The sequence below is a fragment of the Cimex lectularius genome, unplaced genomic scaffold (assembly GCF_000648675.2).
Source record: "Cimex lectularius strain Harlan isolate CLEC.00 unplaced genomic scaffold, Clec_2.1 scaffold33, whole genome shotgun sequence".
Classification (NCBI taxonomy): domain Eukaryota; kingdom Metazoa; phylum Arthropoda; class Insecta; order Hemiptera; family Cimicidae; genus Cimex; species Cimex lectularius.
In genome coordinates this window covers 895,418-922,173 of record NW_019392683.1, presented here as the reverse complement: position 1 = coordinate 922,173, position 26,756 = coordinate 895,418, and the positions used below count along the sequence as shown (strand labels likewise).

The window sequence follows — 26,756 nt, the reverse complement described above, 5'->3', positions numbered from 1 at the left end:
ATTTTTGAACTATTTCATCAAGGCTCGGTGGCCCTCTTTTATTTTCTGGCTTGCTACTGAAAACTTTTCATCGCAAAAAGGATACCGTCATGGATCTCTTTTAAAATCTAAATTAAGAAAAGTTGTAATCGATTGCCCAATCAGGAATCGCTCGAGCCGCAACTTTATTCTTGTGTCCTAAACTTTTATAACTTCGCTGCTTGAACTTCAGCGAGGTGATTCAATGGATCCGAGGCGGGTTTTTTTTTTCGTGTGTCTCGCTCTAAATTTCAATATTGTGTAGACTCGACGAGAAAATATTTGTTTCTCCCCTTTGGCGATATTGTGAGAACAATATTTCACCGGGACTCCTCGAACTTCATAATTCGATAAGAAGAAATTTTGACGAGCGCCAACGGCTTTTCAAATTAGGTCATTTATGAAAGGGCGAAACCGTCGGCACGTGGCAGCGACACGTGTAACAGCCAAAACAGGCGGAATGGAAATTGACAACGACAAGTTGAAGATTTGCATAAAGTTAAAGGGTAGCTTGCATCGATTATCGGGACGTGCGACGCTGTATGGCGATACACGTACTCAAGGGAGACCGAACTTCACACATTCTGACCGACAATAACAAAAAATGGGTCATAAATCACTGCTAATTAATTCCCGTATAAACTTTGAAAGCTTTTGAAAAGCAAAACTCCCACATATTATTCATACAACGACAAGAGAAAAAGTGATTGCATTATAAGATTTAGATAAATTGTTATTATGATTGTATGTGCATTGCTCTGCAATCACAAACTAATACCACTTTTATCTCATATCTAACACTTTTAACAGGTTTTCAGCTACAGTTTAAATTCACTGAAGACAGTGCTCCTTCGATTGGAGAGGAGAAAGCTCTTTGCTCAATAGGCCAGGCGTCTCAAGGGGGCAAGGTCCGGAGTTTACAAAGGCAAAAAGAAACAATTCTCTACATTTATTATCGTTTTCCAACAGTCAAAAATTATATTCAACAGGGGAACGCAGTATTGACTTGATTATCTTGAACTATAGTACGTATCCTTTTTTTGTCAGCATTCCCTAGTGCTTCGCGTGTTAACTTTTAACTAGTTCTTCTACTTTTGACCTAACTCTTGTGATTCACAGCTGATTGGAACAAATTCAGTTTATATGTTGGCGTGTGTTTCTTTAAAAGAAAAGGCTCGGCAGCATCCCGCAGGATCTATGCCAGGAATAGCTTCTTTCTTTACAATAATAAAATTCGTAGTAAAGTAAACTAATAAATTGAATTCCTTATGGTTATACACTGTGTGGATAAATTTTATTTTGTTGATGACAGAGAAAAAAGGACTAATCATACGAGAGCGAGTGAAACTCATTTGCCAAAAATAAAAAAATGCTTCACAATATCTCCAAAGAAATTGATAAGAAAATTATCCTTCACATCCGAAACAGCGAGGACCCGTTGAACGATTTCTGATAGCCGTCCCAACTCAATTTAGTCCTTCACGACTCGCCGCTTCCAGTACATGTCACAACGACAAATTATATTCCGTGGAACTTGGCCAGGGTGGAAACATAGAGACTGAAAGGTAAATGGAAACTTTCAAAAAGCTTTCAATCCGTTCATAACTTTTACAGTCCAGTGAAACAATCTTTTTCCACAAGCAACAACGCCCATTTCGCTTATTTATATCATCAAGAAGACCCTAAACATTAATGGTTAACACTTCGAAAGGGTTTAAATGTTATTTTAAGAATCAGTACGCATAATAAAAACCCATCCACCCTTGAGATGACTATTGATCATTAATCATTATAAAGAATAATACGACAAAAAGTGAAAATTTAAAGGAAATTAATTTTTAAATTTTTGTATTTACTTCAAAAAGAGCAAATTAAAAAACTAAAAACGGATTAAGAAACCGATGTTTGCTACATTGACAGGCAAAAAATTCCACCCAATTGTAATATAACTTGATTTGTATATATTTTTATATATTAATCAAAGTTTGATGTTTTTTAACGTTTAATAATTGAGTCTTTGTCTAACAAAGTATAAAAAAAATGTAAATTCTTAAAGAAAATTAAAAATGATAAAAAGGACGGACAGATAAAGTTTGTTTTAATTAGATTTTTAATTAACATTTCAATATCGCGTATTTCCTCCTCTTGCCTTAATTACATCTCGAAGACGCCTCGGCATACTTTCTACTAGTCTGGAAATGTCTCTTTGCTCTATGTTGCCTATTCTGCACGAAGAGACCTTTCAAGATCGTGGAGTATATCAGGAAGTGATGCCGTGATGGACGTGCTCTTACTCGTCTTTTGAGGTTATCCATAAATAACCGATTGGGTCCAAATCGGGCTGGCCAGACCCTGATTTTGTTGAAGGTACGTTTGTACTATGCGAGCGACATGTGGGAGGGCATTATCGTGCATTAGAATAGGATTGACGCTGATTTCATCGAGGATAGGCAACGCTTGATGTTCCAAAATTTCATCCACATAGCGAGTAGCCGTCAAAGACCCTCCACGAACAACAACCAACTCTGTGCGACTCTCCATTGCAATTCCCGTCCGCACCATCACTGGCGTATGTTGAAAAGGTTAGCTCTGGGAAAAATTACAGGCTTCGTACCTTTTATTTCGCCTTCAACACATTCTTTCATGCTCATCTGGAGATCGTAGAGCAAATTTACACTCATCTGTAAAACGCACTGCATACCAGTCGTTCAAAGACCAATGACTGTGTTCTCGAGCAAATGCGAGCTGTGCTACTCTGTGTTCTGGTCGATTCTGATCGTCTTACGGGGCGAAAAGCCATCAGTCCAGAAATTGGAGCGTTCAGAAATTTGGACACCTCGAACTTCCTGGAGCTGATGAATCGCTTGAACAAGAGTAAGGTGTCGGTTTCGCAAAATTCTCTTCTTTTTTTTTATTTTGTAGTACATTACAACTACCTTAAAGTAGGTAACAAGTAGCAGTGAGCAAGGTAATATTCACAAAATTAAAACCAAGAGTGGAGAAAACACCCATTGGTATTATTCCAATAATCGCAAAATTCTGAAAGTCAAAAAAACCGTCATCCCGTGGTTCTGTTACCCTAGGGTGTCCAGAACCGGGCCTTTTTTGTTAAGACCCCGCATACATGATAGAACGTCCATCATCAATAAGTGGCATTTTTAAGTATAAAAATTGAAATTAAGAAAGCAAAAATGAAAACTAAACAATTTATTGCTTCAGAATTCAAATGAGACTGAATAAACATTTTAAATTCTATAAAAAATAAACATTGAAAAATCCTTTATCCTTGTTTTGGATTAAGGATTAAGTGCGTTTACCTCTAACTGATATTCCCAATTTAAAACATAGCATAAACAAATATTTATTGGTAAAAACAATGAGACAAATTAAGGGCAGAATCTTTTATCGAGAAAATGAAAAACAAAATCAATTGGGTGTAATTTTTTGCATGTAAGTGTATTTTTTTACACAACAAAAGATGTCGTGGGAATATCAAGACTCAGTAAGACCAATTGTATCTGACACTCAAAATTCAAATAAAATCAAACTAGCCGAGAAAATTTATAGGCAAAAAACACAATTGTAATGTAAAATGGACGGGTGGTAGAATCTGATGTAGTATCACCTTTCTCTTCTTTTATACTAATTTACTAAGTCTATACTACTTTACTAAACAGCCTTTTATAGCAATCGAATAACTGATTAATTTGTATCTATCTACTCGGCAAATTCTAAATAAGGAGAAAAACGGACAGTAGGCTTTCGACGATAAATCATATCTTGACTCTAGTTAGGTGTAATCTTTTCGATTCTGACGTTGGAGCCTCTCGGGGTTTGCGGTGGCTGACGTTAGGGGAGAAATATGATCATTAGATCATAAGTAAAGGGGGGAAGCGGTTGCTTTGATATGAAGATGCGCCGGCGTTATGACAGGGTAGGCAAAACCGACAACGTACAAGTCTTCCGTACAAACTCTATCCGCCTTTTATAAACATGAAGGTACGATAAAAAAAATATTTAATTATTAATTATAATTAATTATCTTGCAATACTTTTTATATTTGGACAGTTAATTAAACAGCTATTTGGCTTTTCCTATTTACATTTTTTAATTTTCTCTTCAATTTTGGTCATTTTCTTTATCGACATTTCAATCAATCCTTTTTCAACAATTATTCAACAGTTAGACAATAAATTCCTTTTATTTCTAGGAATGAATCAGATAAAAATCAATATTAAATTTTTTTATTGAGTAATAGAGCTACTATACTAGCTAGCGTGAAGCGCAATAAGTAACACAGATAAAAAGGTAATTCAAATTAAAATTAAAAACGAAAAGACATCAGACAATGTTTAAGCTATCCAGTGATAGCTTATAGTTAGATAGTTAAATTAGAAATTATCACTTAATCACACGTACTCTATGAGAGCAGATCACTTGGGCCACTGCCTTTTTAGAAGTCGTGGTGGATTGCTGGATAGATCTCGGGAGGAAAGTAGTTGTACGTGGAGGTAAGAGTAGGATTGGAGGTTAATGTGGAATTTCTTGCAGCTGGATTTTACAACTTCGTTTAAAAAGGGAACATTTAGGTCAATATATATAGACGGTGTGGTTAGAAACAATGAACGATGAATCTAAGGATTAGTGATTGAAAGGCCTGGATTCTGCGGAGATTGGAAGAAGTTTGATTGAACCTCCTATGCAGTATGTCCATATTGGTTTCAGTATTGAGTTGTGTCTGAGTATTTTATGTCAGGGTTTCGATCTGTTAGTCCTTTTTTTGTTTTTGTGTCCAAACAAATAGTGGAAAGACAAATAAAAACAAAAAGGACTATTTGGCTACATTCCAATCATCTAATACTTCAAAGATTTATATCTGTAGTCTAGTAGACTTTTAAGTAATCGTTATCATCGGTTCAATTCTGTCCTTTTGACTTTTTCAGTGATGTGTGGATATTCCAGGTGAGTCTCTCCAAAACGATTTTGGAGTTGATTAGAAATTAGATAGAGAAACGATTAGTGAAATGGTCCGATTCGACGTCGGTCCCTCGCCTATTAACAATGTCCGGCTCATTGATATTTGAACGGAACAAATTCACCCGATATTTCAACCGAATACGATTTATAAAATTTATAGAAAACGTAAACGATGAGAGTTGTAACGGTTATAATGTGACAATGAAGCATGAGCTCGCCCGTGATTACTACGACTAAATAGTGAAACTAAATATAAAAACAAGTCCAGTGTGAATATTCTTATGCTAACCCATAAACCCTTTAGACCCAACATAAAAGTTCGCTTAAAAAATAATCATCCCACTACATCATGAAGTGATGGACTTATTTGATAGTTTCTGATCATTCATTTCTTTCTATGCTTACTTTTTTTATGTTAAAGGCTTCACAAAGAAATCTTTACAATTTAACAAAGCCAGGTTGCGTTATCATTGTTTAACCTTAACAAACTGGACACAGTAAAATAGGGCGCGACGTAGGGTAACAAGCAATACATACGTCGCTAAAACATCCACAAAGATAAACAAAAACACTATATGCCAATAAAAGACAAATTCAATAAAGAAATGCTCAAGCAAAATAATCATTTAATAATTTTTAGATGAAACAAAAGAGGAAATAATTACTACAATTAATATCTGATATTCCACTGTTGTTAGTTTAATTATATTATATTGTATTTTTGTATTGATTGGGTTGATGCTAAGTTAGTGCAAGTTTTGAAAATTTGTTTTATTTTCAAAGGTGGTTATCATGTATTTATTTATGGATTATTTCAATTAATTATTCTTTTAATCTAAGGTCTTGATTAAGATGGAAAAGTTAGTGTCACGAGCGGGATTCCAAGCCGAATGTCGTGGGTTCGAATCTTGCCCGTGACACTTTCTCTTCTCAATCAAGACTTTAAGATAAAAAGAATAATTAATTGAAATAATTAATACGCTCAATTATGAACACTAAACATACATTGATTTATGTTATTATATTTATAGTATAAATAATATTATACGGATTATAGTAAATACTTTTAACTGTTATCTTTTAAACAAAACATTTTATTTTATATTGAATTTTATAGGAGTGAGGACCTGCGAAATTAAATTGTCCAAATTATATTTTCGTCAAATTTATTTGTACGAATTTAAACATGGAAGAAGTGCGGCCCAAACCGCTCGTAACATCAACACAGTTTGGGGAGAGAGAAGCATTAGCTTTGACTTGATAAAAATATTTTAATTAAACTTAAAATTTTTATATTGTGTACATCATTGTATATATTCATTTTCACATCTTATATGTATTTGTATAATTTAAACAATGATTGTAAATCCCGGCCCTGAAGATGATCCCAATAAAAATCGAAACGTTGGCACGATAAAGAAAATAGAAGTTTCTCTAAACCTACGTCACACCAGATCGCATCTCATGATCCCCAAATCATCATTAATTAACGGTCACTAAATACCACAGATATAATATTATTTTTATCTGTGTTATAATTTATTATAATCTCATTCTCATTGTTTCTGCATCGGCCTGATAACGCCAATAAAAACATTCATTCTCAACACAACCTTTACACATACTATGCACCTAACCTAATTAAGAGTCGATTGGGGGGGGGGGTACTCGATATTCCGCCATTGACCCTCTGGTAAAGTAAAGAATCTCGACAAGTGGATACCGCACCAACTAACCGAAGCCCAAAAAAAATCTACCCTTTGAAATTTGTGCTTCTCTGTTGCACCACCAAAATGATCCATTTCTCGATCCTCAAGTGCGGTGAGAAATGGATTCTGTACGATAACAGGAGGTGTACTGGTCTGTGGTTGACAAGGATGAAGCGCCAAAATACTTCCCGAAACCAAATCTGGACCCAAAAAATTGTGTAGTGACTGTTTGGTGAACTGCTGGAGTTGTTCACTATAATGGCCTAATGCTAGCCAAAACTATCTACATCTATAATAAATTATTAGGGACGCCACACATCGGAGACTATATAAGACTCGTGAGATCAAAAGAATACATACTATTGGGTTGGTGTAAAATTAATGCATTTTAGTTTACATTGAATTTTAAAAGAGTGAGGACCTGCGAAATTAAATATGCCCAAACTAGATTTTCGTCAAATTTATTTTTACGAATTTAAACTTGGACGAAGTGCGTAAAGTCAGTACAGTTTGGGGGGAGGGAAGTATTACGAAATGCTCGAGCGATATTTCAGATTTCGTCTTGGAGATTTTGATCTCAGAGACAACACATGAAATTGCGGACGAGCTTAGTGCTCGACAAGTAGGTACGGCACGTACTAACCGAAGCTCAAAGAAATCGACGCTTTGTAATTTGCACGTCTCGATCCATTTCTCGATCGAATCATCACGTGCGGTGAGAAATGGATTCTGTACGATAACATGAAGTGTACAGGTCAGTGGTTCACAAGGATGAAGTCTGAAGCGCCAAAATACTTCCCGAAACCAAATTTACACCCAAGAAAGTTTATGGTGACGTTTGATGGTGTACTGCCGGGGTTGTTCACTGTAATGTCCAGGAGGATGGTGAAACTATCACAGCAGAGAAAAAATCCTCATAAGATCAGACAGCCAAGCAGCTATTAAAGCATTGGCATGTAAAAGAATTACATCAAAACTAGTCAGTGAATGTATCCAAAATCTCCAAAACCTGGGAAAACACAACAACCCGATGATATCTTGGGTGCCAGGGCACAGGGGAATTCTGGGTAACGAAGATGCAGACAAACTGGCCAGAGGAGGATCTGCAAGACCATACATAGGCCCCGAACCTATCCTTGGGATAACAAAAACAAACATAGAATCCTCCATCGCAGAATGGATCCAAACAAAACAAAGAGAGAAGTGGATAAACTCTAGCGGTGCTAGACATAGTAAACTTATGATGAAACAACCCTCACCAAAATTGGCAAAAACACTGCTGCAATTGGAGAGAGCAAAACTCAGAGGAATGGTGGGACTAATAACCGGTCACTGGTATCTGAGAAAACATCTACACAATATGGGTATATACAATGATGATCCCATTTGCAGATTATGTAATGAGGAGGAGGAAACAGCCACTCATATCATCTTCGAATGCGAAGCAACAGCTCAATGGAGGTTTAACCTAACGTACGAAAAAGACTCAGGGAACCGAACTGCAGCAAAAACAGTCAATGACCTGATACTTCTGAGAAGGATTGAGTCTATTGACTAAACTAGGGAACTGGGAAGTACAATAAGCCAGAAGGCTGCAGTGCCTGGGAAATACAAGCCCCGCTTCCCAGTATCCTTTCCATCATACCATACCACCATACCATACCATCACAGCAGAGAAATATTACCAAGAAATTGACAAAATTCACGGGAAACTGCAACGTCTTTGTTCAGCATTGGTAAACGGTAAGGACACGATTCTTCTTCACGATAACGCCAGGCCAGGCCACATGAAACTTAAAGTTAGGACCCATAAAACCTTACCGCAACTTCCATATTCACCCCACCTCTCGCCTACAAACGTCCACTTTTTTACGCATTTTGATCACTTCTTTAGGAATTTTTTTTTATAGAACGCAGTGAAGACAAAATGACTCCAAGTTATTGTGAGTAGAAATAAAGATTTTTATGTCAGCCAAATAAAAGCTCTTATTACACGGTGCAAAGATGTATAGATTGTAATGGAAAATATTTCTAATAAACTTTCTTTATATTATAAATATTAAAAATAATTTTGACTGCCTTTTCAAAACATTAATTATGTTTACACCAGTACAATAATTTTGAGGACCCCCTCTTCCGAAGAAAAAGGTTTGACCAGCGCCCTCTGTTTGAATACTGTTAATCGAAGCGGACCGCTCACCAAATCTGCACCCAAAAAATGTTATGGTGACTGGTGTATTATTGGGCTTGTTCACTATAAAGTCCAAAATTATGTTGAAACTATCACAGCATAGAAATATTGCCAAGAAATTGACGAAAAGAAAAGAAACTGCAACGACTTTACATGTATGTAGTAAATACATATGATTATCCGCTTAGTACTGGGAAAATTCAGTAGTGTCCTGTTTACGCAATGGTAAACCATAAGGGTAATATATAAATACATAATTCATGTAAATACAATTTAGTTTTGCAAAGATATCGTTTCTTTTGACCAGGAACCTCTTCAGGAGTTCCCTGGCCTTGGCGATTGGCGAATCAGACTTTGGCATTGTTTCCAAGAGGGTAACCGGTTGGAAGGGGGGGGGGAACGACTGTACTAATTTATAGTTTTTTAAAAGAACGAATTATTCTTTCAAATAAAATTCTTTCGTATACAAGTAATAATTAGTAAAATATGTATAAGCTGGTCAGTAGGAAAATTTAATGTTAATATCTAAAAAAATGGCTAGAGTTTAAAACAGAGAGTACTCACCAAGTCGAGTGGTTGCGTCGTCTCCAGCCTTGATCGTCCCCAGCACCAGATTGAGAAGCTGTAGCAAAAAAATGCACTAAATGCATAATGCACCCTATACTTTGACCAAAGGAAATATGTAAATTTAACCGACTTGGCCTACCTCGAGGGCCCCGACCGAACCCGTTGTGATGGGGTATGAGTTGAACGGCCATCTTGTCGCAGTACTAGGTTATCTTTCTCGCAAATATTCTTTCGATAGCTATTCGCGGAAGTAAAACTATGCAAATAACGAGATAGATATTGTAAGCAAATACGTCGGAGGCACAAGAACCATGTATGGTCTGATCGGAGGAAAAATTAGTACTTTGCATAAAAATTGAATATTCTACGTTGAAGCCAAATCGGAAGCAAATGCGAACAATGAGTTACCGGCGGAGGCAAAAATGGTACTAACAAAAAAAACTGGGAAGAAAAGGAACGAAAAAAATGGAGTGGGACTGAGGGGGGAGCAAATAAGATTTTAAGGGCGTAAAACGTCACTAAAAAACCGCGCGTAAACCTGCGCGAACAGTCATTACAAAACAATTAAAATTAAAATAATAAATATGAAAAAGACAAAAAGTTTTTTTAAACAATTTTTATTTTCGCAGTTATTAAAAGATATAAAAATAAATTACGTTCCAACAAAAAATATACAACGTTTAGGATTTACACTGATAAAGAAAATATTACATCGACTCATTAAAACATTTTGTACATTTAAAATAGCAGTCGTGGTCAATTTTAACAACTTTAATTTTGATTCTTTGACAATTTTTTCTTTTTTATTTTACTCTTTATATTATTTTTTTTAATGTTCTTCTTAATTTTGTAAGTGTCTCTTCTGATCTCCTTGTAGCGTTTTATCGTTCCTGGAAAAAACAATAAAATTAATTTCACCAAATGGCAAACAGGAAGAGAAAAGCCTGGAGCACAATTTGTTACAAAGTTTTTCCCCCAACAATTAATCTTCATTTTTCGTTTGATTCTCCTTGTTTTTGTTTTGTTTTTTTAGAAATAAAAACTTCTACAAGAAAAGATTGGCAAAGTCTTACAATAGCGTGAGCACATTTCTCTTGATTTTCATACAAACCATGCTTTCTTATTCTATCTCAACTGTCTGAAAATATTTAAAATTTAATTGTAACATGTTTCAAATTATATCTTGAATCGGTTGCTTACCAAAGGGCATACAGCCTGAAAAACATTAAGTTTAAAATTTGACTTATCGATATCAAAAATTTATTCAGAAAATAAAATATTGTTTGCTGAAAGGCTAACTTCTTCAAATATGCTTGGCAAAAAATTGTGGTAAAATGCGGGTTAGTTTTTTTGGCTCTGAAATGAAAATAAAATTAAAATTGAAATTAAAATAACGTTAAAATTAGACGTGTATAGAGAGAATACGGGGCGAGGAGTGTATGGACTATTAACGATTGAGAACCAATCTGCTGAAGAAAGACAAAGCGGTCAACACAAGAGTCAACAACTTACGACATCAATGATGATCAGAGCAGTCGCACCAGGACTCATGTTACACAATTTATCATTAAATTATTTGTATAAATTTAATCTCAATTTATATTTATCAGCCCATAAAAGTGTGTGAGATCAGATTTAAACATTCAACAATGAAGCAAAAGTATCAAAAGCTATTAATCGTTCCACAGGAAGCTGTCAATTCAAAGGACCTTTGCTGCCGATGTATTGAGACACATGATCACTGATAAACGCATGACGATATTTCTCCAATACAACTATTCGCACTTTTTGTTAAACAGCCATTTTCACTCGTTCTCAGCCTTCATTCATGCATATCACAGCTATATAATGCTATAATTCAGCTATATACTAAAATGACAATACTATTAAATAATAATCTAATGTATATAAATGTGATTTAATATTTTTAATAACAATAAACAACTATTGTAGATTACCTTTTTTTTCTTTTTTTTTTAAATGCCAACTACCTTCTGCAATTTTGAGTACTGATTCTGAACTACTTGATACAAGAAAATTAGATTAATTCTAAAGTTTTATGGCATCTTAACTTTCATATAATTAATTTATAATTACTAGCATATCTCAATCATATTGTGGATCTCAAAAGTTAAGTTGATTTAATCTGTGTATTGTTCCTAGTATTTTTTATTTATTTAATTTTTTTTTAAACCCAACTTAATGTTTGAAATCCTTTTTTTTTTTTTTTATAAAGAAGCATCAGATATAACTTTAAAGCTCCGTAAAAGCAGAAGGTTCTGGTGAAAACTGGGGTTTTAGTACTCATTAAAATAAATTGAATATCAAACCGGAAAAGAGATAATAAATGAAAATTTTATCTTTTCATATTATCAACAGGAAAGCATTAATTTTTTTAACAAAAATTTCTCACAAGTAATATCACAATGTTCAATTTTTGCTGACGTATCACAATCAGCACTTACATTTTCAAACATTAAAAAATCACAATGGACATTGTTCAAGAAATATTTTTAATTATCAAACTGAGAGAGATTCAGTTGTCTTTTTTCCTAATTTTTTGGAGAGTCTGCTCTTTATAGCTGCATCGATACATGATACAATGTATTAAGAGTTATTAATTTCTACATAGCATTCATTACAATATAATGGTTAAACAAATTTAACTTTTAGTGCAATTTTCACTTGTTAGTTGTGCTAAAGATATGACATGCGTTTGTTAATGTTCAATTTGCTACGAATTCGTTCAGTGGTAAACCCCAACTTTCTACCAAGTGAGAATTGGTGAACTTACCCGAGACGTGGAATTCCTCCGAATATTGTGAAAATTGTGTGAGCACAGAGAATAAAGAGAAAAGTTTTGTAGCTGTTAGTACAACACTCAAGCTTAAGACTAATGTTACTTGATTCTCAAAACTTAATTTAAAAAATAAAATAAAATAAAAACAGGTAACTCAAAGATGACAACTTGCTTCACAGAATTTATTACTTCAATTACATTGTTTTCAAATGTAATAAAAATCAATAGAAAAGGAGAGAGACAACAGAAAAGGTTACAGCTCTCTTTTTTCCATTTTTTTTAAAACTTTTTTATTAACAATAGTGCAAAGTGATGTATCACAGTGCCACTCCACTACCCACTCATTGCAAAATCGAATTCACTGTATTCATAAGGAGAAAACATGTTAGTCAATTGGGTTACACACAAAGGTTTGTTACAAAATGTGAAGCGCCCACATAAAAATATACATTTTTTCAAATATATTTCATACACAATATTTACTTATGTAATATCTAATTGTCATCTAAGATCACATAAATGTCACATTGGCACAATACCACCTAATTTATTTATTTCTGAGACTATTTAATTATCCTAAATGTACAAAAAAAATTAGATAAAAGACTCGAAATTTTAACAACTTTTTTTCGGGGGAGGGAGGAGGACAAACAGCAAAATCTCTTCACAACCCTGTAGAGAAAATGTAACTACTAGACAAACAGGATGATGAATCGTACTAATGCCGATAAGACCAATCCGCTTCTTCAGACATCTTTTCATACTATTACAATTCAGTTAAAATTATCTTTAGGAATTTAGAGGGTGGAACGGTTATGTACAATGTCTGACAGGACGGAAACCACACCTTATACACATAAATCAGATTGTATTGTCTTAAAAACATTGTACAGTACATTAATTTTATTTAGAATATTGTTTCTCTAGATATTTTTTAAAAATTATTAAATGCTGATATGGATATATTATATCCATCACAGATAAAAATTTATGTTTTAATTACATTAGGATTTCTTTGACAAAATTGACACTATATGTCACGTCACTGTACTGTAACAAAATCAAGGAAATATTAAGATTATTTTCTATTATGCTAATACTTTCTCATTATTTATTTATTCACAATCAGTTACCTTCATTTTTTGTAACATTGTATTATTAAAGTATTGAAAAAATCTCACACACCAGAACTACATTAATTTTAAAAGCAATAAGAAATGTTTGTACTTTAAGGTAAAAAGTATTCAGAAAAAAATGAAATAGCACAATAAACTAACGCAGAAAAACTTCTAGTGGTGAAACAATCAGACAAGAACAAAAAACAATTTATATTCCACTCACAAGGTGAGACTGACAAAACATCAGCGAGAATTCAAAAACTGAGCAATAATATGTTCATCTACTTGTCTATATCTATGTAACAAATTAATATATCTAAAGACAAACAAGTTAAAAAAAGAACAGATTAACGTCTAAGAGTTATCACAAGCGATTTGAGACATGGCTAAAACGCCCCATCAACCCAGATGAGACGTTCACAAACACAAGATATGAACACTCAAATTACACCCAGTACCCTCATTTTTTAATTTATCGCAGGAAAAATATGCAAGTTTCCCTCAGTTTAAAAACTTGAGCCAATCAACATTTTTAACCAGTTGTGTTTAGAAACACATTATAATATGAATATTAATAAGATCTATGAAAAAGTGTTATTTTAATATTGCATATTGTCAATTTGATTGAGTAAATAGAACAAAAAGAAAGCATCTTTATAAGAAAATATGTAAACCTTTAGTTCTGTAAGTTTTTTTTTTTTTTTTTTTTTTTTTTTTGGGGGGGTATTTTATTTTGCCACTGTTTGTTTTTACTGATTTGTAATTAAAAGAAAACAAAAACACCAATACCTCCATTGTTAAATAAAAAATCATGTTAAAGGATTGTTAAGGTAAAATGAAAGGTTAGTAGAAGGTAGACACCATGATCACTTGCAATGTGTTTCAATATAAAAACCAAATCCCTTAAATGTTAGTTTTAAACGAAAAGCCTTACAACAGTTAAAAACAAATCAAAACACTATTGACAAAAAACAAAAAATTTTAACAAAATTATTTTGAACCTCATTCATATTTAACCCTTTTTTATTGTATTAAAAATTAAAAAAATTAAATTAAATAAATAACTGAGATCAAAGGAAAAGCAATTTTCAATTTCAAATTCCCAACAAATAAGAGACTAGAATTATTTGTTTTTTTAATATTTAGGTTCAAAATACTGATTAAAAAAATTTAAAGCTTGCAAGAAGTAAATTTGTTAATTGTCAAAACTTAAACAAACAAAAATTTCAGAAAAAAAACTAGAAAAGATATAAATGTAGAACTGTGAAGGCACGAGTTAGGCTTAGAGACGAGATAACATTTGAACAATAATTTGTGACTGCTTTACATTTATTATTATATCCTCTGACTAGTACGATGTGCCTGAAAACTTGAAAAAATTACCCCTACTAATCCTATAATGCCCTATCCGATCAGAAGAATCGTCTATTAAAAATTTAATAATGTTCTAATAGAAAATTTCCTAGTTTAAGATTTATTATTTGATCTTCAAAGTTGTAAGAGGTACAATTCAAAGATAGTGATGTACAATAAATCTCATATTTATACTATAGATCAGGAGCTTTTTAATATTTGACATTTGGTTTACCAAATTGAAAATAGTATATAGAGACAAATCACAGAAACATCTGGAAGTCTGTGTTGACTTTTTATGGACAGGGCTGATTTATTTATTTGTTTTTTATTGTTATCCACAATATAAGATCAAATATATTCTACTATAAGGTTGAATAAAATATATTTTAATTAAATATGCAAAACTGTTTTTCTAAGATCTTGTTCAGTTTAGATCAAATTTGATATAAAAGAACAGCTCATTCTCTTACTAAACACATTTATTAATTAAACTAAAATATAAATAATCCTTCTCTTAATTAATTAATCTAAATAATTTTAATCCATGACTAGCTTATAATTTCAAAATATTTGAAAGAAGAAAAAAATCTTCTTAGACAGGAAAAAAAGAAAGTTTGCCTGAATAAAAAACCTGACAAACCGGTTCTTCTAATTGACAACCAATTCATTGGTCTACTTATAAGCATTGAAATATGATTAAAAGACGCAGTGCCTTATTAGAAAAAGTAGTGATAGTTTAAAGAGTCATTTCCGGTCAGAGGTGTCATAAAGTGATACGCGGGGTTGCCGGATAGAACTGAAATTTGCTACTTTACGAGGGCGCTTGGGAAATACCGGATTTGTCGGAGAAGGCGCGCTGGATCTCCAGCTCCGGGAAGATCCGCGTTAGCACAAAGTAGGCGACATCGTTGTTGTTCCAGTACGCTGTGTGTGATATGAGCACAGAACGGAAGACCAAAGGGACGACTGTGCCGCTTGTCAGTACATAATCGAGTCGATGCTGCAAGCCTGTTAACGCAAGTTTAAAAAAATATTATTAAAATATTTATTATGTGAAAAATAACTTTACATTATAATCTCATTATAAAAATTAATATCTAATAAATAAGAAGATAAATAAACATACCTCCAGGTAGTCTGGTAGTGCTTGAATTACCTTCGTCATCCCTCGCTGAAAATTAAAAATATTTATTGAAAAAGGAGGAATTAAAAATTACTATCTTTATAATTAAATGCCGCCATTAAATCAAATGTCCAAAATTTATCAGAATACTCATGGAACAGAATGAAATTATTCATTTCTTACAAGTATCAGTGATGGACAAAAAGCAAGTTTTGTAAAGGGGGACCGCGGTAGCCGAGTGGTTAGCATGAGAGACTCTCACGCCGCGGTCGTGTGTTCGATTCCCTCCGTCGCCTCTGGCCCTTTTTTCCCGATAACCCCCAATTTGAACAACATATATAAGAGATTCGTCATGGCTAATATGCAAAGATCATAAGGCCAATTTTAAAAAAAAAAAAGTTTCGTAAAATTATTCAATCATGAGGAATGAACCAGTGCAAACATTATTTTTTAATTTATAGAGACACCCAACACCTTTAAACAACTTGAGGAGCCTAGATACAAAGGTGAACATCTCATGTCATGTCATTTTTCACAATGAGCGTATTTGTACTTTGCACTCTCCTCTTAAAAGTTTAAACCATCATATTTCCTACAATCAGATCCGAAATGCTGAAATGACTGTTGCATTCGACAGTCACGAGGCCGGCCTTGCACATCCAAATATTTGATCTGAACTTTTGAAGTAGTTATCAAAAACAACAGTCAAACTGGCTGGTAACACATTTTCCATTATCCACAATGATTTGTGGATAAGACAATCAGATGGAGCATCCCCATCCAACTTTCATTTCAGACAATAGGCCCAATCAGACTTGTGTATTAAAAAGTGAAAATATAAAATATATTGTATGGTGTGATAGAACTTTTAATGGAACTAGTTCAAAAGGAAGCAGGGTTATTTAGTAATTGAATTTTGATTTTTCACCTTGTGACTGTGAATCCATGTGGTGAGGAGAGCCGCCAGTTTCAGCACACTGCTTCCCCCGGACTAGGTTCCAAAACCTCCAACTCTTATCTAAACAAAGATTTCCCAAAACTCGCTGGTAAAAAAATTTTGATCTTTCTGACCAGAAAGAAAAACAACAAACAATATCAATAAAAAATTTCATAAATAATGAACCTGCAAAATTTAATAGTGAAAAATATTATATTTGTTTTTCAATAAAACCTTTTATTTAATTTGCTGTCATATATAACTTGTGCTTGACAGCAGGGGCTGTTCAGAGCCACAAAAGTTAAATCATACTTCATACAAAATACAATACAAAAAAGAAAAATCTAAGGGCATCATTAAACGAAAAATTAAAACAAATCGAAGAATTAAGTCTAAGTAAAGAACATTCAAAATTAGATTTCTTTCAAATTTTGACTTTTCAAATATGACGTATTTACGGGGTAAAAAAGGCAATTAAAGAATAATCAATGGACTGACCTTTATTGGGTGTTTCTACTGGCGATGATGTACCATCAGGTGGGAAAACCGAAACAGCATTAATGTCTGCAGGCTCTTCAAGTTCCAAGTTCATTTCACTGTATGGTATCGGGTTGATAGCGTTGTACGAGTGGAGAGGAAGAGGAGCGATTCTTGAATAATCTTTCACCACAAGCGGCTCCAGCCTGGATGATAACTTGTTAAAAAAAAATATATAAATATAAAAAAATTGTTTGTTTACCTATAAGCGACGGGATCTGTCAAATGGTATATGTTATACAGTCTGTTGCAGAGTGTTGGCGGGAACAAATGGTAACCATGATGACCTTTCGGTACTCTTAAAGCTAAGAAAACTGCCAGCGGTGAACCCAAACAGAAAAAATTATCCAACTGAAAAATAACTTTTATTAATTCTTTGCTTTTTCATCTCTCTTTTTTTATTCTATTTACATGAAACTACTTACAGGAAACCTTAAACGTGATTTACCCGGTTCTATATCACTTCTATTTTGTGTGCCCTGAAAAAACAAAATTAATTGAAAAATCTATGTGAGTGATTTAAAAAAACACCCAACAAACCATTGGCATCCATCCGGTAACAATGTCATATACAATAACAGCTCCCAAAGAATGAGCGATCACAGACACTTTTGGCTTCATGTGAGGATTCCTCTCAAGAAACATTGAGTACAGCCGGTTCATTTCGGTGACAAGCCCCAGCTGTATTTCACCGCAGTACAATGGACTTGTGTAATACATTATGTCCATAGCAGATGAGTTAAGTACCTGACGGAGGTATTTTATGTGCAATGGCGTTATTGCATCTACAGTGCCTGAAAATTTTCACAATAATTTTCATGAAATATTATTATGAAAATTTAGAAAGCATACCTCCGTCTAGAACAAGATTGCTTCTCCATTCAACTGGAAAAAATTCAACTCTTTCATTGCACTCAGGAAAATATTTATCCTGAAGATATGAAACTCGTTCTCTTATGCTGAAAACACATTGATAATTTCATATAATAAGATGCATTATTTAGCGACCAGATGTTCAATAATTTGTTGAAGTAGTGAGGAGCAGTCAAAAATGAAGGATTTTAGATAAACACCTTTTTCATTAACAGTAAATAATTCCTAACAAAAAAGCATTAAATCCTTGGAAAAGCCATATGACTCATACACTCATGATATGACTTGCCCATTTGTATTTGGTTGTTTTTATAATTTTTTTGTGGTTTTTGTTTTAACAGCTAAAACTCTAAGAGACGGGGATTGGCCGGAAATTTGGGATTACACCCTGAATCAAAAATACAATCCAGAAAATCTCCATTCTCGACTTCCATTGATTCAAATAAAACTGCCTATGAACAAAGAAAATTTCCCAGATTTCCCCACCCACTCACAATTATATATCAAAACAGCAAAATACAAATTCACGTTTCACAACAATTTCACACAATACAAACATAACCCCACAAAAAATAGCATCACACTTTACATGAGTATGAAATACTTGGTTTAAAATTTATATTATTTACATTTGTACTGTATAATTATTTTTCTAATCAACATACGTTTGTAATGGCCCTGGCCCTTAAGATGACCTGAAGAAATGTCCAAACATTGGCAAAAAAAAAGTGTTTATCAAAAATACGACATTCCTGACTGCTCCTCATTACTTCAACAAATTATCGAATAATAATGTTTATTTTTATTTTTAAATTAATTAAACTTACGAAATAGTATTGCTGAATATTTGCGCACCTATATTCATTTTTTGTCCAATTCCATGCACAACGAATACAAGATGTGTTATATCTTTGTGTTTGTCATCATCTTTAGCTAAATTTTTGTAACCACGAATTATTTTGGAGCCAGTCGCTGTAAATAACAATGATTAAGGGACTAATCGCACTGTGACGACAAGCAGGACTTACATTTTTTAAAATATCCTAATTTTTGCGTAAAACTGCGCACAATTTTTGTTGAAGCTGCTTTTTTATAGAGGTAGACTTCAGTCGGGGAGTACCAATCGATATTGCAGTCAGAAAAGACCTCTGTTCTAATAGCTATGGGGAAGGGAAAAACATTTTTGATAAACTGTGCATCAAGATATACCAGAATGCTCGTACCATTTGTCGTGCTGTCAACTAAATAATCGGAGTTTTTCTTCCCCAGGAAAAGCTCGAGGTATATTTCCTCGACATTCCTAGATGATTCTTCATCCAAAGGCTGCCAAGATTCATAAAACCAAGATCCCCTTGTAATTATAAATTCTTCCCCTGTAAGAAAAAAATCCATTCAGTCCCTCCTATCTACCAAATAAGTTAAGTACAGCACAAACCAGTCTTTATTGGATAGATTAGATAATTTCAATAATAAATAGACAGTTCTTCATCATGTATAAAACATAATAAAAATAAATATATAAAATAAAAAAAACAGCATGGGATAAATTGTTTATATTTTTATATTGAATAACATTTTCTTTTTATGCAACATTTTTAATGGTAATCAAATGAGAACCTATAAGTTTCTATGAATGGCTTTGTTATAGTATTCATAGTACCAAGTGATTTGGAATAATCAGTCAGTGGAAACCTTTGCAAAACAACATCAATAATTATTAAAGGGAGAAAGAAAGAATAAAAAATAAAAAGAAAGAAAGAAAAAAGAAAGATGGAAAAAGAAAAAGAAATACAACCAACTAAAATATTACTCAATACAAATTCAAAACCACTTGTCCAAATGTTAATAAAATTTTCCAAGGGATTAATAAATAATTTATGAGCTTAATAACAACAAAATACATAATATAACAATTTATTGAAAACAATAATACAAAGACAAAAAAATCAATTAGATATTACTAAACACAAACACTAACAAAAAAATGGCATCAGATGCAGATAATATTTCCCAAATATATAGATAATTGTGGCATGTTCAGATCACAACAACTCATAATCCGAGATCGATCAATTTAATGATTGGTGTACCAGCAATAATTAAAGTATAAAAAAAATAATAAAAACACTTCACTACTATAGATTTGATTGAGGGGAAAAATTTGCAATGTTGATTTCAAACCAATTAAAATTTATCACTATGTAAACAATTAACAGCAAATAATTCCTGATAAAAAAAAGCATTAAATCCTTGGAAAAGCCATATGACTCATACACTCATGATATGACTCATATAAGTAATCCATAATGTCAATACTCGCTGTAAACTGAGTCATCCATTATTAATTAATTGAAAGATATTAATTGGTCAAGCGGACCACGAAAACTATTGTCATTCATTATATTAATTAAATTAATTAATAGTTCATTCCTTTTCAAAAATGATAGAATAGCTCGGAAATTTTGTTATCTGGGGACCTAGTTTCTTCCTAAGAAACATCCATTGTGTCGTCACTTTATGAAGTTTTGCTGTCCAAATTATTGAATTACAAGACTACATTACAAACATTTTTGAATTATACAATACTACAGCTCGATTTTGCAAGGACCTTAGATGGTAAAATGCTGAGACATGTCAGAACCAGCGATAATAAGCAAATTAGTACAATGAGAAGTGATTGAACAAGATAATAAAAATTATTTTTTTTTCCTTAAATATGTTAGAAACAAAATTGAAATAAATATTCAAGTTCAATGAGAGTTGAAAAATACGGGAAAACTAGTTTTTGCAGCTCACAAGCAATTTTCAGGCACATTTTTATCACTTGACACCAAAATTAGTGTGATTACAGGATGAGTGTTAATAAACTTTTTCTTGTTTGCTTATGTTCACTTATCAAAAAGTGTGTAATCCTTGCTAAAGTGGTGAGAACGCTTGCCAGTTCATAATTTTTATACTGTAACATTAATGCTTAGATTCTGCTTTTACATTGAAAAGCACTTAAATAAATAAGCAAAGTAGAGCCATGATGGTTAATGATTGTTTTCTTTAATAATGCAATCTAACAGTTGCTATAACGGGGTAACAATGGTTGCTATGGTGATAGAATTGACTCGACTCATCACTTTTCCTGGTTTAAATCTAACAACCCTAAATTCGAACCAGGAGCACTTACAAATGGGTTTCTTTTTAAACACAAGAACTCAGGGGTTTTGTATAACCTCTGTTGTTGTGTTAAATATAAAAGTTACTATACATTAGATTACAAGCATAAAAATTATGATTATTCTTGAAACCTGTGAAGTGATGTACCTGTTAGCTTGGTCATTTTTCATTATTTCTGTCTGTTCATTATAAAAATTATATAAAATGACCTGAAATACCTTAGGAACAAAGAAAATAGTTTGTAATTATACCAAAATTGGAAAAAAAGTATTGTGGTTAATTCAAACAAAGATTTGTCTTCAACTGTTTTTAAACATTAGGTACAAACTTTTGCTGGACTTTTCTTCTGTGCAAAGTATGTCCCACTTAATCATTTTGATAAATGATTCCCTTGTTTATTAACGCATTAAAGTAGTTGTAAAAAAAGTAAAAAAAAAAAAAAAACAGGTAAATTAACATCAATTGAAATTAATGACTGTTAAACCTTGGTGATAAGTGTACCATTCAACATACTCAGTTGTAGTTTTATACTGCATATTTGTTTCATAAAAAATTTAAGTTTAAAAAAGTCAGCCTCATTACGACCTTAACCATGATCAAAATTGGTCTATTGAGCGATCTCCAGTATTTTCCAGAGGTCTTTTACCTTAAGGCTTTTTATTAATAAAGGTGGAGTATGTAGATTCACTTTTTGTAAAAGATCTTTTATAAAAAGAGAAAAAAAATTATGCTTTTTGTCACATCCCAAAGCTTTAAGGGGTCCTTCATGCCTCGGCTTTTCCTCTCTCAGGAGTTGGAATTCCAGCCTGTACAAGGCTTTGCATCAACAGGGGACATACTCACTAATTATTTTTCTTTCTGGCAATAACTGCACAGGCTAGTTTTTGCTTCTCTGAGTCTATACTTATGCCTCCAGGGTCTACAGTGTCCATTCAAAAGTCCTACTATCAACCTAGTCCTAGCACATTAATAGTTCTGACGATAGCTTCAGCAATAAACTTTTTTCCCATTAAACCAAGGACTTATTCTTAACCCATTGTCTGGTGGATCTACATTTTTAGCAATTTGGTATGCTGCAAAAGGGATCAGGGCTGATTAGTGTCCTCATCGAGCTTTCCTTGAGCAATTTAACTACCTCCTCCCTCTGCTCTGTGATAGACCTTTAATAAACTTTTCCACATGCCCCCTCTGTGGAACCCCAGGCTTATTTTTAAACTATAATAATTTTAGTGAAAGTTATTTTTCAAATTTAGAACTCAAGTTGTGTAGTACACTATCTATTCGGGCATTTAGGAATTTATCATTGTGTTAAAATTAGTCTTCTACATTCATAATAATTTAGTAAAAATTTAAAATATCTTTTAAAGATAAAAATTGACTTGGTACAAACATACGAATCAATAAGTAATGTTTCAGTCGACTATATAGACATAACGATATCTAGAAACTAGACAAATAAAACAAAGCGTGTTTTGGTAATGATAAGAGTTTTGTTTTGAATAGAATTATAAAGATTAATTTTTAATAGACATGTCAGCATTCAATGCTTTCTTTAACTAAAAGAAATCAAAGCTAATGATCTGCTTATTCCCATTTTTTGGCTTGTGAGAGACTCAACAGTGAACATGCTGAAAAGCCAAAATACATCTGACAGACCAAAATAATTGGAGACAACCAAACAATAACAAGCATGTCAACTTGTGAAATATGTATTTTTGTTCTATAGTATAAGTTGAATGTGATACCTGGCCAATAGATGGAGAGGCACGTCCGATCAACAAGATCAACTTCGTAAAGCCCTCCGAGCACAAGGACTTTCGGGTTGGTCGGTGTCCTTGCCCCCGTGGGCTTGTTATCTAAGGCACTGGAGACTGCCGGTTCAGCTGGTCTGGCGTTCGGCTGTCCGTGTTTGCCCTTTGACTCCTGCACCTCCTTCGGCAGGGTCCTGAACACAGACTCGATGCTGATGGTATCGTGGCCGTTGAAGGGGCGCCAGGTCTTTGAGCCGGCCTCTTTGTAGAACCACCGGATCTCGTTCTGCTGGAGAGGTTCGACGGCCTTGTCCACCGGCGGACTGCCGTCGTCTCTGGAGGCGCTGGAGCCGGAGCCGGGGATGCTGTTCCTCCTGGAGGAGCCGGCCTCCTCCACGGGCGCGAGGGTGTCCTCCAGACCCAAGCCGCTCTCCGGCTCCACCAGATTCAAAGGATTCCCACCCAATGTGATATTGTTGAGCTGTTCTTCGATTATGTTGGCGAGTGAGAAGCTCTTGCTCCCATTCGACGAGGTGAACATATCGGCCCTCGATCAGCATCTACCGACAAAAACGCATCGTCGTCGCAGGCCGTCGAGTCCGGTCAGAAGTGGCGGCCCGATCGGAATGACATCACTCCTCTCTCACTCACTCTTTCTCTCTCTCTCTTTCACTATACGGAAACTCCTCCCGGCCTTCCAACCCTTTTTACTGACTAGTCGAGTCTAAAACCTAAGAATGACGCCCTTCCGCCGCACTTATGCCATTTTTTAAATTTTTAATTTAACATTTTCGATTTTTGAGGGATTACATTAAAAAAAGGGGTCAATGATAGTGAATGGAGGTTACGCGACTGTTGAGAGATAAAATCCGCACCACGGCCGCCGGCTCATCCCCACTGCCAACTTCATACCCCCACGATTATCTAAATTTTCATTTTTATATCAAAACCCTATTATTTCAAATAAAATCATAAAATACTTTTTCAATAAATGAAATACTTCTCATCACATAAATATTTAAAAATGCCTTGGGCTTGTGTCTATTTAAAAAAATGCACAAATCATATTCATCCCAAGCTCTAGATGCAATCTGTGCCCTGTACAGTATTGACAATTCAAATATGAATGTACCTAAAAATAATTACCATCAATGAACAAGAAAAATTTAGCATTAAATAATAATTTTAATAGGTATATTAATATTCATCTTGTTTCTAAAAATATACTAAACAAAGAAAAATACTGTCAATATTAGTTTACTGGTTATGTGTTTTTTGTATGTTCATAAATATTAATAAACTTAGGACATAGTTTTTGTAAGTCTGAAACAAAAAATGTGTATTTCTTCTTGAATTACTGTATTGTTAATCATTTTTGTCATTGTAGCGCCTTGAGAAGACTAAATATTCAGTCGAAAGCTTGGCAATAAAACAAAACCTTGCCAATTATCTTGACCACAAACCCGATAACTGACAGCATTGAATTAGCTGGTTGATAATCTATTTTGCAGAACCATTATCATACACATAGATGTCTACTTTTTTATACATACTTAATGTTATTTAACCAAATAAAACATAATTATTGACTGCAAAGCATTGAAACTTTCCATTTTTCTTTTTTGTGGTATGTGGACAGCTTTTTTCAATGGGCACAATGTACAGCCATTTTATGAAGGAGATGATTTTTACTTCGGATGTTTAAATTAATCCTATTCATTTCAACAAAAATCATTAAATACTCTTTCAAAAAATAAAATATTAGTTGAGGGTGGATGGGGTAATCAGTATTTCTCATTGGCCATCTCACACTACACATTCACGCCAATAAATACATTCACTTTCAACACACTAGGGACACAAAACTATCAGTACCATATAGAATAAACAATATTGTCTGCTCCAAGAATTGGAACAGAAGACCTAATTACTTTTTTTTTTTTTATTATTATTATTTATTGGCCTTATGATCTTGCATATTAGCCATGGTACGAATTCTTTGTGTGTTCAAATTGGGGGTTATCGGGAAAAAAGGGCCAGAGGCGACGGTGGGAATCGAACCCACGACCGCGGCGTGAGTCTCTCATGCTAACCCCCTAAGTAACCGCGGTCCCCCACCTAATTACTTGATCAAGCTCAAGAACAATTCTCATAAAAAGGTGACATTCCTATGTGCTCTATATATGGAGCCAAGGAATTGCACCCTTTATTTAAGTGGAACACATCGAGCTACTTTTCTCCACATGCCAGACTTTGGCCTAAGAGTAACTGTCCGTGTGTCAACCTCGTATGGCCTATTCTTACTCAGGATGATCCCCACTTATCTTCTTCGTGTTATTGATACACTGCTCTGCTGACCCAGCCCGTATCTTTTAATCATGTTTTTTTATAGCACTTTTGACATCAGAGGGGGCCAGATTGCGGTGGTTCTGTAATATATTTTTGTAATATAACAATTTAGATAAATTGATGGTGGATAATCGTCTGTAAGTCAGTGACACATGTTGGACCAGGACTTGGTTTATCTACACTCACAGGTTTCATGATGTTACTCAAATGTGTTTCAGCTTTGCATCATCAGTGAGGATAATTCTGATAACGTAAAAATCAACTTATCTGTACTGGCTCTATATATATATATCCAAGAATCATTATGATAAAAATTTTGTTTACTTTTGTTGTACTTAATTTAATAAAATAACGCATTATTATTATTATCAAATTTACCTTTTTTCTTCTTCTTGGTTTCCACAGTAGTCCCACAGTTTTCGTTGGACTGAATGAACAGCCATTTTGTAAATTAATGCTTTGTGCTTCACATTTTAAACTAAATCCAATCATAGTCGTTTTCTAGAAGTAAACACCAAATTGTTGCATCAAAAATTAATAAATACCATTTAAAAAAATAAAATAGTACTTATCGGTTATCCTATAATTATTTGCAAATCCTTCGGGCTTGTGCAATTTGAAAAATGCTACAAAGTGTAATTTTCATCTCAACTTCTTCAAGCAATGTTTGCACTGCAAAGCATTCAAAATTTAATAATAAATAAATTATTTATTTACTTTTTCTGATTGTGTGCAACATCAACCCAAGGGCTGTTGGTGTTAAAAAAAACAAAAAAAAAACTCGAACCCAGGACCTCTACCATACCAAGATGAGCACCATGAGAACACCTAAACCATTGCGGCCACCGACTCCCCTTAAAAATAATTCTTTGTTAGCCATATTTTTGTACGGTAACAATTAATTAATTATGTATAAATTCTTTATGTCCAAGGATCATTGTTATATAGATGTTTGATTATTTTTGATACATTTAATCTTATTTATATAATAAAGCAGTATTATTATGGAAAACGATTTTCTTTTTCTTGCTTGGTTTCCATATTTTGGCAGTTTTTGGATAATTTAGAAGGTATATACGTAGAAATGAACTTGAATAAAATGAGAATACTAATAAACACAGAAAAGATTTTCTTGTATTTCAATTTATTAAATTTTTGTCAGCTGTGCTTCTTTTTTTATGATTTTTTTTTTTTTAGAGAAACCAATAAAAATTGTTTTAAAAAACTGACATGTAACCTTTAGACAAGAAAAATGTTTTAAGCACAGCAGACAAGATTTCCAAG

At 33.5% G+C, this 26,756-nt stretch overlaps 2 protein-coding genes and 1 long non-coding RNA gene across 11 annotated transcripts in view; 1 reads left to right on the top strand and 2 right to left on the bottom strand.

Moving 5' to 3' along the window:
* LOC106662489 (growth hormone secretagogue receptor type 1-like) overlaps window positions 1-9,912 on the bottom strand; it is a 313,348-nt gene extending 303,436 nt beyond the window's left edge. Inside the window, exons 1-2 of one of the 2 annotated variants that reach the window (XM_014386625.2) lie at window positions 9,603-9,912; window positions 9,461-9,518 (exon numbers count right to left, since the gene is read on the bottom strand). The gene's annotated coding sequence lies outside the window, so the exon portion shown is untranslated. Of the gene's footprint in view, window positions 1-9,460 lie in introns of both variants that reach the window. The other variant, XM_024225718.1, reaches the window with a different exon arrangement.
* On the top strand, window positions 879-14,085 carry LOC106662491. 3 transcript variants are annotated; one of them, XR_002910005.1, is made up of 4 exons: window positions 879-1,043; window positions 1,138-1,257; window positions 1,331-1,583; window positions 11,152-14,085. It is a non-coding gene; the product is annotated as an uncharacterized LOC106662491 (long non-coding RNA). The 3 variants fall into 3 exon arrangements; XR_001339908.2 differs by having other exon boundaries at window positions 1,138-1,262; XR_001339907.2 differs by having other exon boundaries at window positions 1,138-1,583.
* On the bottom strand, window positions 10,119-23,993 carry LOC106662488 (phospholipase DDHD1-like). Of its 6 annotated transcripts, none has more exons than XM_014386620.2 (15): window positions 23,118-23,993; window positions 19,431-19,580; window positions 19,236-19,367; window positions 19,035-19,179; window positions 18,187-18,293; window positions 17,875-18,128; window positions 17,760-17,813; window positions 17,537-17,685; window positions 17,296-17,480; window positions 16,789-16,878; window positions 15,864-15,908; window positions 15,572-15,745; window positions 10,664-10,819; window positions 10,427-10,601; window positions 10,275-10,353 (listed from the first exon to the last, which is right to left on the bottom strand). In XM_014386620.2, the coding sequence occupies exons 1-13, from the start codon at window positions 23,662-23,664 to the stop codon at window positions 10,767-10,769; spliced, it is 2,085 nt and encodes a 694-aa protein (XP_014242106.1). In that variant the 5' UTR covers window positions 23,665-23,993; the 3' UTR covers window positions 10,275-10,353; window positions 10,427-10,601; window positions 10,664-10,766. The 6 variants fall into 6 exon arrangements, with proteins under 6 accessions (XP_014242105.1, XP_014242109.1, XP_014242106.1 ...); XM_014386621.2 differs by having other exon boundaries at window positions 10,276-10,353; window positions 10,417-10,601; XM_014386622.1 differs by having other exon boundaries at window positions 10,276-10,353; window positions 10,537-10,601.
* Window positions 23,994-26,756: the final 2,763 nt, after the last annotated feature.

Coding starts and splice junctions, on each gene's coding strand:
- LOC106662488 (XM_014386619.2), bottom strand. CDS start 23,664: ATGTTCACCTCGTCGAATGGGAGCAAGAGCTTCTCACTCGCCAACATA. Junction 19,180..19,235: donor ATTAGGATATTTTAAAAAAT/GTAAGTCCTGCT, acceptor TGTTATTTACAG/CGACTGGCTCCAAAATAATT. Junction 17,814..17,874: donor TTACCGGATGGATGCCAATG/GTTTGTTGGGTG, acceptor TTGTTTTTTCAG/GGCACACAAAATAGAAGTGA.